Source organism: Vigna unguiculata, chromosome 5, assembly GCF_037176805.1.
Source record: "Vigna unguiculata cultivar grain cowpea cultivar isolate G323 ecotype 2 chromosome 5, ASM3717680v1, whole genome shotgun sequence".
Taxonomy (NCBI): Eukaryota; Viridiplantae; Streptophyta; class Magnoliopsida; order Fabales; family Fabaceae; genus Vigna; species Vigna unguiculata.
This window is the reverse complement of record NC_140796.1, coordinates 6,910,718-6,924,569: the sequence shown is the minus strand read 5'-3', so window position 1 is coordinate 6,924,569 and position 13,852 is coordinate 6,910,718. Positions and strand designations below refer to the sequence as shown.

The window sequence follows — 13,852 nt, the reverse complement described above, 5'->3', positions numbered from 1 at the left end:
GGTTGGCTGGATATAGTCCCCTTGAGCCTTAAATATGTACTTTTTTTAAAGTGATAATGTGCAAATTGAGGTATTCATATCGTGTAATTCAATTATTATTAGTTTGTAAAACTACAATATAGCAGCATTTATACCTTCTACAAATATTGATCCTTTCCTCTAACCATTCACCAAAACATGTTTATTCTTTTCTTATTCAGAAGCACAATTTCCTCAAGCATTATTCTTTTGAGAAAAATATTATTCGTTCCCTTTTTTATTCACACCTTGTCAAGCAAAGAATCACTAAAAGATTTCGAAAGTTTCTTACCTTAATTTTTTTTTCTCTAGTCAAGCAAAGAACTTACAATCACTTTCCTCTATATATGGGTTGTGGCTCATTGTTTGCTTATGCAAAGCAACCAAGCAGAAAAAACATTTCAACCAAATTCGATCTAGTGCTTCAGAATCTGATCAAACTTTTTTTTTTTATATTTACATTCTATTTTTATCTTTTATTTATACATTTGGATTTCTGAATTCAAAAAAAAAAGCAAAAAAAAAACTTAAAAACCTATATTTTCTACATATTTTAAGTTTATTTTTAATTACCCTGTGTTTTCTTTTGCTATAGCCTCTAAAAAAAATCTAAAAACAGAAGAAAAAAACTGGTTTTTCCTTATTTCGTTCAAATTTGTTCTTTATTACGTTTCTAAATTTCCTGTTTTCCAAACAGTAAAAAGATACAAAAAATAATTATTTTTTTTATTATTTCCTTCCAATTTGTTCTTCTCGTCTGTGTTCCTAAACTTTTGTCAGCATAAAGTTAAAAAAAAAAAAAAAACTCAAATTAAATATAAGAAAAAAATACCTCATTCTGAGTGGTCGATCTTCACCACCTTCCGTGATCACCTATATAAAATCAAACTGAATAGGTAATAGGTACAAGTTTACAACAAGGAAGCAAGGAATCAAGTAAGTAAATCTAATCAACCTTTTCTATAATAATGTTATAATAATATTGTATTTTTGTTGTTTCTTAATATATATACTTTTGTTAATAAAACATGCTCGTTGTCATCGGTTATTCTTTATTGCAATTATGTATTAGTTTCAGCATTGAAACTTTATGAAACATCAAATTTCTATTTCTTTAACACAATGTTACTTTGGTCTACTTTCCAAAGTTTGTATCTTATAGTTCTATTTTATATGTATGAGGAATTGAAGTATGAAGTTGAGGACGAGATCTATATACATATATGCATCATGTGTTTGTTCTCATCTCATTCATCTCATACATGGGTTATTATATATTTTGTTTTTTTTTTTAAATTATTAAAATACCTATAGTTTAATTTATTAGAATACATAGAAGATGAGAGAATTAAGGTTTAAAAAGAAACATGTGAGTAAAAAACTAGTTTTATTAATCCTATAGTTTTAAATCATCCTAGAATTTCAAATAATTAAATTTTTGAAACATATGAACCGAGTTTAAATAAAACATTCAAATTATGTTGATGTAACGTCATTTTTAAAACTTAGGCACTAAAGTAAAATTCCTCAAACCACCTTGTCCCCATATCTTGGATTTAAGCTTTTTATAAATTTCAATCCAAAATCTTAAAATTATATTTTTATGAGTGTTTCTTTTTACACGTTCTACTGTTTATTTTTATCCAACATAAAACTTCAAAAACGCACTTAAAAATACTAACAATTTCAATATTGTTCCATTTAATTTTTTTATAAAAGACCAGATATTTCAATTTCATTTTACTTCCAAGTGTCAATGGTGTGTGATCATGTGAGACACTGGGAGGGAGTGCCATGCATTGATGTATAAGGGTAAAATAAAAAAAAATAAAAATCTTTTTTCTTACAACACATAGAATAATTTGACACTGCCACAGACTCCATCTACGTAGCAGAACCCCACTACTGCATATTGGGGTCCCAGAGAAATAGAAAACACTTTTTGCTTCATCTTTGGCAAAGGAAAGGTTCAAGAAGTATGATGGAGTTGAGAGAGGGAGAGATTCTAAAGCGAGCTTTTTGTATTGAAGAGCTAACTTTTAGTGCTTTCTCAACCTTCTAGGTATTTCTAAACCTACATTTCTAACAATTTCCAAAGTTCTGCAGTAGTTTTCAACACAAACATATAACAACCTTAAATTAAGTTGTGCTATATACTTCCTTATCCGTACTTTTGTGTAGTAGTTCTTTTTTTTTTTTTTTAAATTTTGCATTTGTAACATCCAGGAAAAAGCTGTAACCATAGCATAAGAATAAAAAGGAATTTTGTGTCAATTGTAAAGGGAGCAATGGAGACAATTATTTCCACAACTACCGAAACTGCACTTCAAATTGGAGGTGGTGTGGTAAAACGACAATTGGGCTACTTTTTTAATTACAATGAGAAATTTCAAGAGTTGAAAGATTACATTGTGATGCTGGGTGATGCTAGGAAGAGGGTACAGAATGAAGTTAAGAAAGCAGAGAGGAATGCAGAAGAAATTGAAGATGACGTTCATAATTGGTTCAAACAGGTGGATGGAAAGATAAAAAAATATGCAAGTTTTATTGTAGATGAACGCCATTCAAAGATCAGTTCAATTGGTTTCTTTCCAAATAACTTGCATTTAAGGTATAGGTTAGGAAGGAATGCTACCAAGATGATAGAAGAAATAAAAGCAGATGAACATTGGAAAAAGAAGTTTGACAGAGTTTCCTATCGAGTATTTCCAACTGTTGATTCTGCTTTGACAACCACTGGTTATGAAAGCTTTGGCTCAAGAAACAAAACTTTGGAGATGATTATGAAAACTCTCGAAGACTCTAAAACTAATATGGTTGGAGTTTATGGGGTTGGTGGTGTGGGTAAGACCATTTTAGTGAAAGCAATTGCCAAGAAAGTTCAGGAAAAGAAACTATTCAATATGGTGGTTATGGCAAACATAACAAGAAATCCTGATATAAAAAATATTCAAGGACAAATTGCAGAGATGTTAGGAATGAGAATGGAAGAGGAAAGTGAAACTCTAAGAGCAGATCTAATTCGAAAGAGGTTAAAGAAAGAAAAGGAGAACACACTTATAATCCTAGATGATCTCTGGGATGGACTGGACTTGAATAAATTGGGGATTCCAAGTAGTGATGATGAAGATGATGATAACCAATGGGATGTTAAGGATATTTCTGATTTTGGTTATAATAAGAGGGAAAAAGAAGATATGTCTATTGATTTTGATAAGATGAAAAAGGACAAGTCATCTGCAGATTCCAATAAGGTAAAAAAAGAAAAGGTACCAATCGATCACAAAAGATGCAAAATTCTTCTAACATCTAGAAGTAAAGAAGTAATATGTAATCAAATGGATGTGAAGGATCAATCAACTTTCTTGGTAGGAGTCATTGATGAAAAGGAGGCAGAAACCTTGCTTAAGAAAGTGGCTGGTATACATTCCACAAATTCTGTGTTTGATAGGGAAGTTACTGAAATTGCCAAAATGTGTGCTGGGTTGCCTATAGCATTAGTTTCCATTGGCAGGGCACTAAAGAATAAGAGCGCTTCTGTATGGGAGGATGTCTATCGACAAATCAAAAGACAAAGTTTTACAGAAGAGCAGGAATCTATTGAATTCTCTGTAAAGTTGAGCTATGATCATCTTAAAAATGATGAGCTTAAGTGTCTTTTTTTACAATGTGCTAGAATGGGAAATGATGCTTTGATTATGGATTTGGTGAAATTCTGTATTGGTTCGGGTTTGCTTCAAGGAGTCCACACAATTAAAGAAGCAAGAAACAGAGTAAATGTGCTGATAGAAGGGCTAAAAGACTCAAGCTTGTTGGTGGAAAGTTATTCCATTGAGCGCTTCAACATGCATGACATTGTGCGTGATGTTGCTCTTTCAATATCATCAAAAGAAAAACATGTACTGTTTATGAAAAATGGCATACTAGATGAGTGGCCGCATAAGGATGAACTTAAAAGGTACACTGCTATTTTCTTACAATATTATGATTTCAATGATCTTCCTAAGCATATACATTGTCCTAAACTACAAGTCTTGCATATCAGCAGTAAAGATGATTTAATGAAGATACCAAACAACTTTTTCGAAGATATGTTTGAGCTGAGAGTCTTAATATTAACTGGTGTTAATTTTTCACGCTTACCTTCTTCCCTTAAATGCCTAAAAAAACTAAGAATGCTTAGTTTGGAGAGATGTAGTCTAGGAAAGAACCTATCAGACATTGGAATGTTAAAGAAATTGCGAATCCTTACTCTTTCAGGATCTAATATTGAAAGTTTGCCCCATGAATTCGGGCAATTGGATAAACTACAACTTTTTGACTTAAGCAATTGTCCAAAACTAAGAATAATACCTCCCAATATCATATCAAGGATGAAGAGTTTGGAAGAGTTCTATATGAGAGACTACTCAATTCAAGAGAAGGAAGAGCAGAATATCCAAAGTCTAAATGCTACTCTTGCTGAGTTGATGCAGTTAAATCAGTTAAGAACTCTAGACATACACATTCCAAGTGTTGCCAATTTTCCGCAAAACATGTTCTTTGACAAGTTAGAGAGTTACAAGATTGTCATTGGAGAACTCAACATGCTATCATTGGTGGAATTCAAAGTATTGGATAAGTATGAAGCGGTGAGGTTTTTGGCACTGAACCTAAGAGGTAATCATATTAACATTCATTCTCAAAAATGGATTAAGATGTTGTTTAAAAATGTTGAATATTTGCTGCTGGGAGATCTCAATGATGTTAATGATGTTCTCTATGAATTCAATGTTGAAGGGTTTGCAAATTTGAAACATCTATATGTTGTAAACAATTTTGGCATCCAGTTTATTATTAACTCAGTGGAGCAGTTTCAGCCTTTACTAGCTTTCCCCAAACTGGAGTCCATGAGTCTTTACAAACTAGAGAATTTGGAGAAAATATGTGACAATAAGCTCACAAGGGACTCTTTCAGCAGATTAAAGATCATCAATGTTAAAACATGTGGTCAATTGAAAAATATTTTCTCTTTTTCAATGATTGAATGTTTTGGCATGCTTGAAAGAATTGAAGTGTGTGATTGTGATTCTTTGAAGGAGATTGTTTCTGTTGAAGGAGAATCATATAATGCCGATGCTATTGAATCTGAGAAGATCGAGTTTCCTCAGTTAAGATTTTTAACATTACAATCATTACCAGCATTTTGTTGTTTATCCACGAACTGTAAGATGCCTTTAATCTCACAATCATTTGAAGACCAAGTGCCAAACAAGGAGATCAAGGAAATTACTTCAGCATCTGAACAAGATAACAATTGTTTCCTTTCGCTCTTCAATGGAAAGGTATTAAAAAAAAATATTACCATAAATGTTTACCATTTACTTCACATTTACAATTTTTAATGTTCAATGTGATATGTTTTTTCTCTACAAGATGTAAGAGTCAATCTCTTTATGTGTTGGCTTTCTCTTGGGTTAGTAGAACTTTGAAATTAAAAATTAGTTATTCTTAAGACAATATTTATGTGTTCTTCCAGGTTTCGATTCCCAAATTAGAATGTTTGGAGTTATCCTCTATCCACATCCCACAGATATGGAATGATCAATCTTTGCATTCTTTTCAAAATTTGGTTAAGTTGAAGGTATCAGACTGTGACAATTTGAAATATTTATTGTCATTCCCCACAGCTGGAAGTCTAGTGAATCTCCAGAGCCTTTTCGTAAGTGGATGTAAATTGATGGAGGACATATTTAGTACAAAAGATGCAACGGTGTGTAGAGTCATCTAATTTAATTTAACTGTTAATGTCTTTTTTTGTTCAATTGCACGTATTGCTAATGAATACTTCCAATTGCTGCAGAATATTGATATTTTTCCTAAGTTGAAGGAAATGGAGATCAACTACATGAAACAACTGAATACCATATGGCAGCCCCATATGGGTTTTAATTCCTTTAACCGTTTGGATTCTTTGATAGTAAGAAAATGCAACAAACTAGTTACAATATTTCCTAATCACATTGAAAAAGGGTTTGAGAGCCTTCAAAGTTTGGTGATTACTGATTGTACGTCAGTGGAAACCATATTTGACTTTGGGAATATTCCACAAACTTATGGTAGAAGTGAGTTAAACTTGCATGATGTCTTCTTAAAAGGGTTGCCAAAGTTGGTACATATATGGAAGTTGGACACTGATGAAATTCTTAATATTAATAATCTGCAAAGCATTGTTGTTCACAAGTGTAAAATGTTAGAATATCTGTTTCCACTCTCGGTTGCAAGTGGCTTAGAAAAACTGGAAACGCTTGATGTATCTAATTGCTGGGAAATGAAGGAGGTTGTTGCTTGGAACAGTCGATCAAATGAAGAAGATGTCACCATTAGGTTCCCTCAGCTAAATACTCTGTCGTTACAGCATTTGTTTGAACTCAGGAATTTCTATCCAGGAACACACAGTTTAGAATGGCCATTGTTGCGAAAATTTTCTTTACTCGTTTGTAGCAACTTGGAAGAAACCACAAATTCACAAATGAATCCAATCCTTCTAGCCACAGAAAAGGTACGAAAATAATTTATTCATGAAAGTCATTCATGCAACTTAAGTTTAATGAAAATCTTTGTCTTGCAAGATTAGTGGTTGTAAATAATATGCTTCATTAACTCCTACTTTTTAGGTGATTCACAATTTGGAATATATGTCAATAAGCTCGAAGGAAGCAAAGTGGTTACAGTTCTACATTGTTAGCGTCCATAGAATGCACAAATTAAAATCGCTTGTCTTGTCTGGATTGAAGAATACTGAAATTGTCTTTTGGTTGCTTCATAGACTTCCTAATTTGGAAAGCCTAACATTGATGAATTGTCTCTTCAAAGAGTTTTGGGCTTCTACTAGCCTTGCCACAGATGAAAAAATTGGGATTGTCGTGCAACTGAAGGAGTTGGTGTTTAACAATGTGTGGTATTTACAGAGTATAGGTTTTGAACATGGCCTGCTTCTTCAGAGGGTGGAGCACTTAGTCGTTTCTGGATGTCCAAAATTGAAAAGCTTAATGCCACCCCTGGCGTCTTTCAGTTACTTGACGTATTTGGAAGTAACTGATTGTTTAGGATTGTTAAATTTAATGACATCCTCAACTGCCAAGAGCTTGGTTCAACTCCTAACCTTGAAGGTAAGTCTTTGTGAAGATATGAAGAAAATTATTAAGAAAGAGGAAAAACGACAAGTGATTGAGTTTAGACAACTAAAAGCTATTGAATTGGTGTCCCTAGAAAACCTCACTTGTTTCTGCAGTTCTGAGAAGTGTGACTTAAAGTTCCCCTCGCTTGAAAATTTATTAGTGAGTGATTGCCCTAAGATGGAAACATTCTGTGAAATCCAAAGTGCACCTAATCTAAGAAAAGTACATGTTGCAGCTGGTGAAAAAGACAGATGGTACTGGGAACGCAATTTGAATGCCACTTTGAAAAAAATTTCCACTGATCAGGTATGCAAATATTAGATTATTTGTTAATCATCATAATAAATTGCCATATTCTCTTCACATAATTCAGTTTTCAATAAAAATTTCAGCAAATGTTCTGCCATCGAATAATTATGTATTTTTTCTAAATCAAATCAAATGAATACATGTAGTCATGTTCCCACAAAAATCTGTTGGATGGCAAATGGGTTTTAGCTTATCTAGGAGCTCATTGAGGTGTTACTATCACTCCTTAAGAGTCGTGCAGCAGGATTTGTTTAGTCATTTTTATGAGTTTTTGAAGTGTATAGGAAAAAACAATTTAACAGTTGGACAAGGAAATGAGACTCAAGTTGGAAACAATTCTGGTGAATTCAATTAAGAGATATATACTTTATAGGCAATTGTCCCTTACCTGGGAACTTTGACCCTTCCTTGCTCAATGGGTACTCTGCACCTATTAAAGGCACTCATTGTGGCTGTGCCAAATTGTAAACCAAAGAACTCTAACTCACTGATACCATACTCAATGTATTCATGTACACATTAGATGCTTTATTTAGATTTAAGTACAGAAACAATTGAGGATCTAATATTAAAAGAAACCCCAAATTTCTAGATATGGAATCTTTCCATATTTTGCTAATACAAAGAATAAATGCATACCTTTAACATGTTGGAGGGGCACAGATGATGCTCCAGTTGGTGTGTTTCTGGAGGTGGTATAGTTGGTATTGTTTTGGTGCGGAATGTTTAAGAAAAAGTTATCTCACATTCTCAGTAGTTTACACTACCCTCATTCTACCCCTTAAGGTGAAAAGGAATTTCAGTATTGGTTCTGATAAGATAGTATTATCTTTCTCAAGTGAAATTTTTGTATTTGCATTGCCTTATCCACTTTTCCTTTTTGTCTATTTTCATAGGTTTCCTTTGAAGATTCAAAGGAATTGACACTTATGGAGGATAGTCTTGAGGATATTTGGTACAAGAAAGTTGTTTTTCCATACAATTACTTTGGCAATTTAAAGAAACTGGTGGTGGAGGACATTGAAAAAGAAGCTGTGATTCCATCTCAAATACTTGCTTGCTTGAAGAGCCTGGAAGAATTGCAGGTACATAAATGCGAGGCAGTTAAGTTTGTATTTGATATGCTTGACATTGAGATGAAGAAAACCAAGGGAATAATCTCTCGTTTGAAAAAGCTTGACTTGGATGACTTGACAAATTTGACTTGTGTATGGAACAAAAATCCTCAAGGAATTGTGAGTTTTCCCTATTTGCAAGAGTTGAGACTTGTAAAGCTACAGAAACTTGAAAATCTATTCCCTTCATCCGTTGCCAGGAATCTTGTAAAACTACAGAAACTTAAAATACTGAGGTGTGACGGGTTGGTAGAAATCGTTGCAAAAGAAGATGCAACAGAACATGGCACAACTGAAATATTTTATTTCCCTTGTTTGTCTTCCTTTTCTCTTTATAAGCTGTCAAAGCTTAGTTGCTTTTATCCAGGAAAACACCTTCTGGAATGTCCCATGCTAGAAACCTTGGACGTGTCGTATTGTCCTATGTTGAAGCTATTCACTTCAGAATTTTATGGGAAAGGACCAGTTAGAGAGAGTGAAGTCAGTGCTCCCAATACTGTTAGCCAGCTTCAACAACCTCTCTTCTCTGTTGAAAAGGTGACAAATCACAAGCACTCTTTTCTTTTCTTTTCTTTTTCCATTTTATTATATATTTCCCTCTTATTGCTTCAAACTGCTACCATGACATTTCTTTTGAATTCATTTCACCTTGCTAGGTTGCTCCAAAACTGAAACAATTGACACTCAGTGAAGAAAATATTATCTTGCTGAGCCAAGGAGAGTGGCCACACCTCCTTCGCACTTTAAATAAACTTGATCTATCCTTTGAACATCATGACAAAGAGAAAGATACTTTGCCTTTTGATTTCCTTTTCAAGCTACCCAGTTTACAACGTCTAGTTGTAAGGCGATGCTTTGGTCTCAAGGAGATGTTTTCCTCTCAACAACTTGAAGTTCATGACAGAAAACTTCCAGAATTGGAAAGATTAACCTTATTAAATCTTCAAGAGCTGGAGTCAATAGGGTTAGAGCACCCATGGGTAAAGCCATTTTCTGTAACTCTGAAAAAGTTGACTGTACGGTTTTGTGAAAATATTCATTATTTGTTCACCTTTTCAACTGCCGAAAGTTTGGTGCAACTTGAGTTCTTATATATAAAGAAATGTGGATTAATAAGAGAAATAGTAAAAAAAGAAGATGAAGATGCTTCTGCTGAGATCAAGTTTAGACGGCTCACAACATTAGAGATGGATTCCTTACCAATGTTAGCAAGCTTTTATTCAGGAAAGGCCACTTTGCATTTCTCAAGACTGAAAACAGTCACAGTGAATGAATGCCCCAATATGAGAACTTTCTCTGAAGGAAGCATAAATGCGCCAATGTTTCATGGGATTGAAACTTTAACAGATGATTATGGCTTAACTTTCCACAATGATCTCAACTCTACAGTCCAGTGGCTGCTTGTCAAACAGGTAAGGAATTCATTATCGTAAAAGTTTTGGGGATTGGAAGATGCAGAGTTAAAGGAGGGTGGGAAGTCCTTAAAATTATTAATTTCAAGTTGGTATATACGCAACTTTATCTGATTTGCATAAAAAGAATAGTGCTTAAGTTTTACTTCTCTACCTTTCCATTTTAAAGTAGAGTAGTAGATCGTACCTACGGAGGTTTGCTGCCACATGTTTGAAGATGCCCAATACGTAGTTCTTTAAAGAAATGGTTTATCTTAATTTCATGAAGCATGACATAAATTTAAATATTCAAAAATATTACTTCAAAATTATAGTTGTTAAAATGAGTACTTAACTTATGTTTTTGTAAGCTATACAATTGGTCTCGTATTATTACTTGACAAGTATGCTTTTTTCATTAATTTCTTTTATTCAAAACAGTTTTTGTTTACTAATTGGAAATATTTTGAAATTAATAGTGTAAATTTATAGCAAAATTAAATGTTTCTTTCACATTCTTAGTGTGTATACAGTATCTCTGATACAGCGATGCCTCTGTTATGATAAGAAACGAAGTTCAAAACTTAAGGTGGTTCAAAACTCTTTTTGATAACGTAATGTTCATTTCAAGTGATGTTCTAATATTTGTCCTTCTATATCCACTTCTTATTTTTTTTTTCCATATTAAAACATTGGACAATGAAGGAGAATCTTGAGATGGAAGAATTTTGGCATGGCAAAGCTGCGTTGCGAGACAACTACTTTCAAAGAGTAAAAACATTGGTGTTAAAGAACATTACAGAAAATATTGAGATTTCATCTCAAATCCTTTATGTCTTAAGGAGCTTGGAAGAATTGCAGGTGCATAGCTGCAAGGCTGTGCAGGTAATATTTGACATTGAAACGATGGAAAGCAATGGAATAGTCTCTCCTTTGAAAAAGCTTACTATAGAGAAGTTGCCAAATTTGGAGTGGGTATGGAGACAAAATACACAAGGAATGATCAACTTTCCAAATTTGCAAGAAGTGAGTGTTGGTGAATGCAAACGCTTGGCAACATTATTCCATTCATCCCTTTCCAAAAATCTCGTAAAGCTTGAGACACTTGAGATACAGAACTGTGCGAAGTTGGTATCAATCGTTGGAAAGGAAGTTGCAATGGAACAGGAAACAACTACAATGTTTGAATTCTCTTGTTTGTCCTCTCTGCTTCTTTATAAGCTGCCACAACTAAGTTGCTTTTATCCTGGAAAACACCATCTGGAATGCCCAATATTAGAAAGCTTAGACGTGTCCTATTGTCCAGAGTTGAAACTATTCACATCTGAATTTATTGATAGTGACACAAAAGAAATTACAGAAAGTGAAGTTAGTTCTCCATATTCGTCGGAGAGTGAAGTTAGTTCTTCAGATACAGCAGATAGTGAAGTTAGTTCTTCAGATACAGCAGATAGTGAAGTTAGTTCTCGAGATACAATTAGCCAGCTTCAGCAACCTTTCTTCTTTGTTGAGAAGGTGACAAAACACTACCAATTTTGAGTTGTATTTTTGTTTCCATTATTTTGTTCCATCTAACTCCACATTTACTTTTGAATTTGTTTACCTTGTTAGGTTGTTCCCAAACTGAAAAAATTGACACTCAATGAGGAACACTTTATGTTATTGAGCAATAAACATTTGCCACAAGACCTCCTTGGCAAATTAAACTATCTTGGGCTATGCTTTGAAGATGCTGACAGTGAAGATGCTGACAGTGAAGATGCTGACGATGAAGATGCTGACAGTGAAGATGCTGACGATGAAGATGCTGACAGTGAAGATGCTGACAGTGAAGAAGATGCTGACAGTGAAGATACTGACAGTGAAGAAGATGCTGACTGTGAAGATGCTGACATTGAAGATGCTGACGGCGAAGATGCTGACAGTGAAGATGCTGACGATGAAGATGCTGACAGTGAAGATGCTGACAGTGAAGAAGATGCTGACAGTGAAGATACTGACAGTGAAGAAGATGCTGACTGTGAAGATGCTGACGGCGAAGATGCTGACAGTGAAGATGCTGACGATGAAGATGCTGACAGTGAAGATGCTGACAGTGAAGAAGATGCTGACAGTGAAGATACTGACAGTGAAGAAGATGCTGACTGTGAAGATGCTGACAGTGAAGATGCTGACGATGAAGATACTGACAGTGAAGAAGATGCTGACAGTGAAGATGCCGACAGTGAAGAAGATGACGGTGAAGATGCTGACAGTGAAGATGATGACAGTGAAGAAGATACTTTGCTTTTTGATTTCCTCCACAAAGTACCCAATTTAGAACATCTAGTTGTTAGATGCCTTGGAATGAAGGAGATATTCCCTGCTGAAAAACTCCAAGTTCATGAAAAGCTTCAAATATTAAACCTTGAAAGTTGCCCTCGGTTAAAAAATTTAGTTCCCAATTCAGTATCATTTATCAGTCTGAAACAATTGTCTGTGAACTTCTGTGAAAAGATGAAGTATTTATTCAAAATTTCAACTGCCAAAAGTTTGGTGCAACTTGAGTCCCTAATTGTAAAGAGTTGTAAATCAATAAAAGAAATAGTAAAGAATGAAGCTGAAGATGATGATGATGATGATGATGATGATGATGATGATGAGATCATATTTGGACAGCTCACAACATTAAGGTTGGATTCCTTACGAGGGCTAGCAGGGTTTTATTCTGGGAAAGCTACTTTGCAGTTCTCATGTTTGAAAGAAGTGCAGATAGCAAAATGCCCCAAGATGAAAAAATTTTCCAGAGGAGTTGCAAAAGCACCACTGTTTCCCCATATAAACTTCGAGAATAATCCTATTTTAATTGCCGATAATGATCTCAACAACATTGTCAAGAGTTTGTTCCACAAAGAGGTAAGAAATTTATTACATAAATTAAACTTCTTATCTGTCTAGTAAACTAATTTCTTTCATTAGACCCTACTGATGCTGAATTTCTACCATATTTTTGGAGCACCTCAAATGTTCTTATTCATTAATATATATATATATATATATATATATATAATATTTTTCTGATAAAAAATAAGAAAGGTATTTGTTCCACTGATGTTCGTACATATATATCTTTTGTGATGTTATAAATCTACACTATTTTTTTACCTTATTAATGAGAACATCCCAAAATTACTATTTCCTTATTTGAGGTTTATAATGAACTTTTTTTCTGGCAAATATAAGGCTAATTATCCCATGACTACGATTTTATTAAGCATCAATTCATGTAAATTTGAATTGAAGTTATAGTATTGTGAAATGAAATGTTAGCGTTTCTAATTGTGTGTTGTATTTTTATTTCAGGTCTCTGATTGAGAAATGCAAACTGATTTTTCACAAGAGGAGCATGTTTGATAGTTGAAAATCTTATTTTTGTGTGTTTATTTTTATTTTGAGAAAATGGATACATTTCTATATTTGCGATTTTGTATTTCATTCTGAAGTGGATTGACAATTTTAATTGTTTGACTTTGAATTTGTAGATACTATACTTATAAATTTAGAAACTGCTATTTACTCATTTTTTTTATTGTTTTAAATTTTGTATTTAGTTTTCTTTATGATTATATTGGTTTTAAAAAACATTTCGTCAAACATATAAAAATAGATAAAAAAAAATCTTATTTTCTAAATAAAAAATATCTTTTTATGAATGCATTGGTTTAAACTGAGATTTTTTGAAACAAATATAAATAAAAAAGATAAACAATAAATAAAAATAAAGATACATAAATAATAATTTGCTTTAGAAAACAATTATTTCAATGAAAGTAAAAGTATAATTTTTTTTACACAAATATAATTAATGTATTTAAACTAT

General features: G+C 33.3%; 1 protein-coding gene across 2 annotated transcripts; it reads left to right on the top strand.

Annotated features, from left to right (window-relative positions):
- Nucleotides 1-412: 412 nt before the first annotated feature.
- On the top strand, nucleotides 413-13,548 carry LOC114185068 (uncharacterized). Of its 2 annotated transcripts, none has more exons than XM_085673082.1 (10): nucleotides 413-954; nucleotides 2,245-5,342; nucleotides 5,537-5,770; nucleotides 5,861-6,559; nucleotides 6,675-7,484; nucleotides 8,384-9,139; nucleotides 9,259-10,014; nucleotides 10,699-11,508; nucleotides 11,605-12,888; nucleotides 13,336-13,548. In XM_085673082.1, exons 2-10 carry the CDS (start codon nucleotides 2,307-2,309, stop codon nucleotides 13,345-13,347), a joined length of 8,397 nt encoding a protein of 2,798 aa, XP_085529208.1. In that variant the 5' UTR covers nucleotides 413-954; nucleotides 2,245-2,306; the 3' UTR covers nucleotides 13,348-13,548. The 2 variants fall into 2 exon arrangements, with proteins under 2 accessions (XP_085529208.1, XP_085529207.1); XM_085673081.1 differs by lacking the exon at nucleotides 413-954 and adding an exon at nucleotides 1,508-2,080.
- The last annotated feature ends 304 nt before the right edge of the window (nucleotides 13,549-13,852 follow it).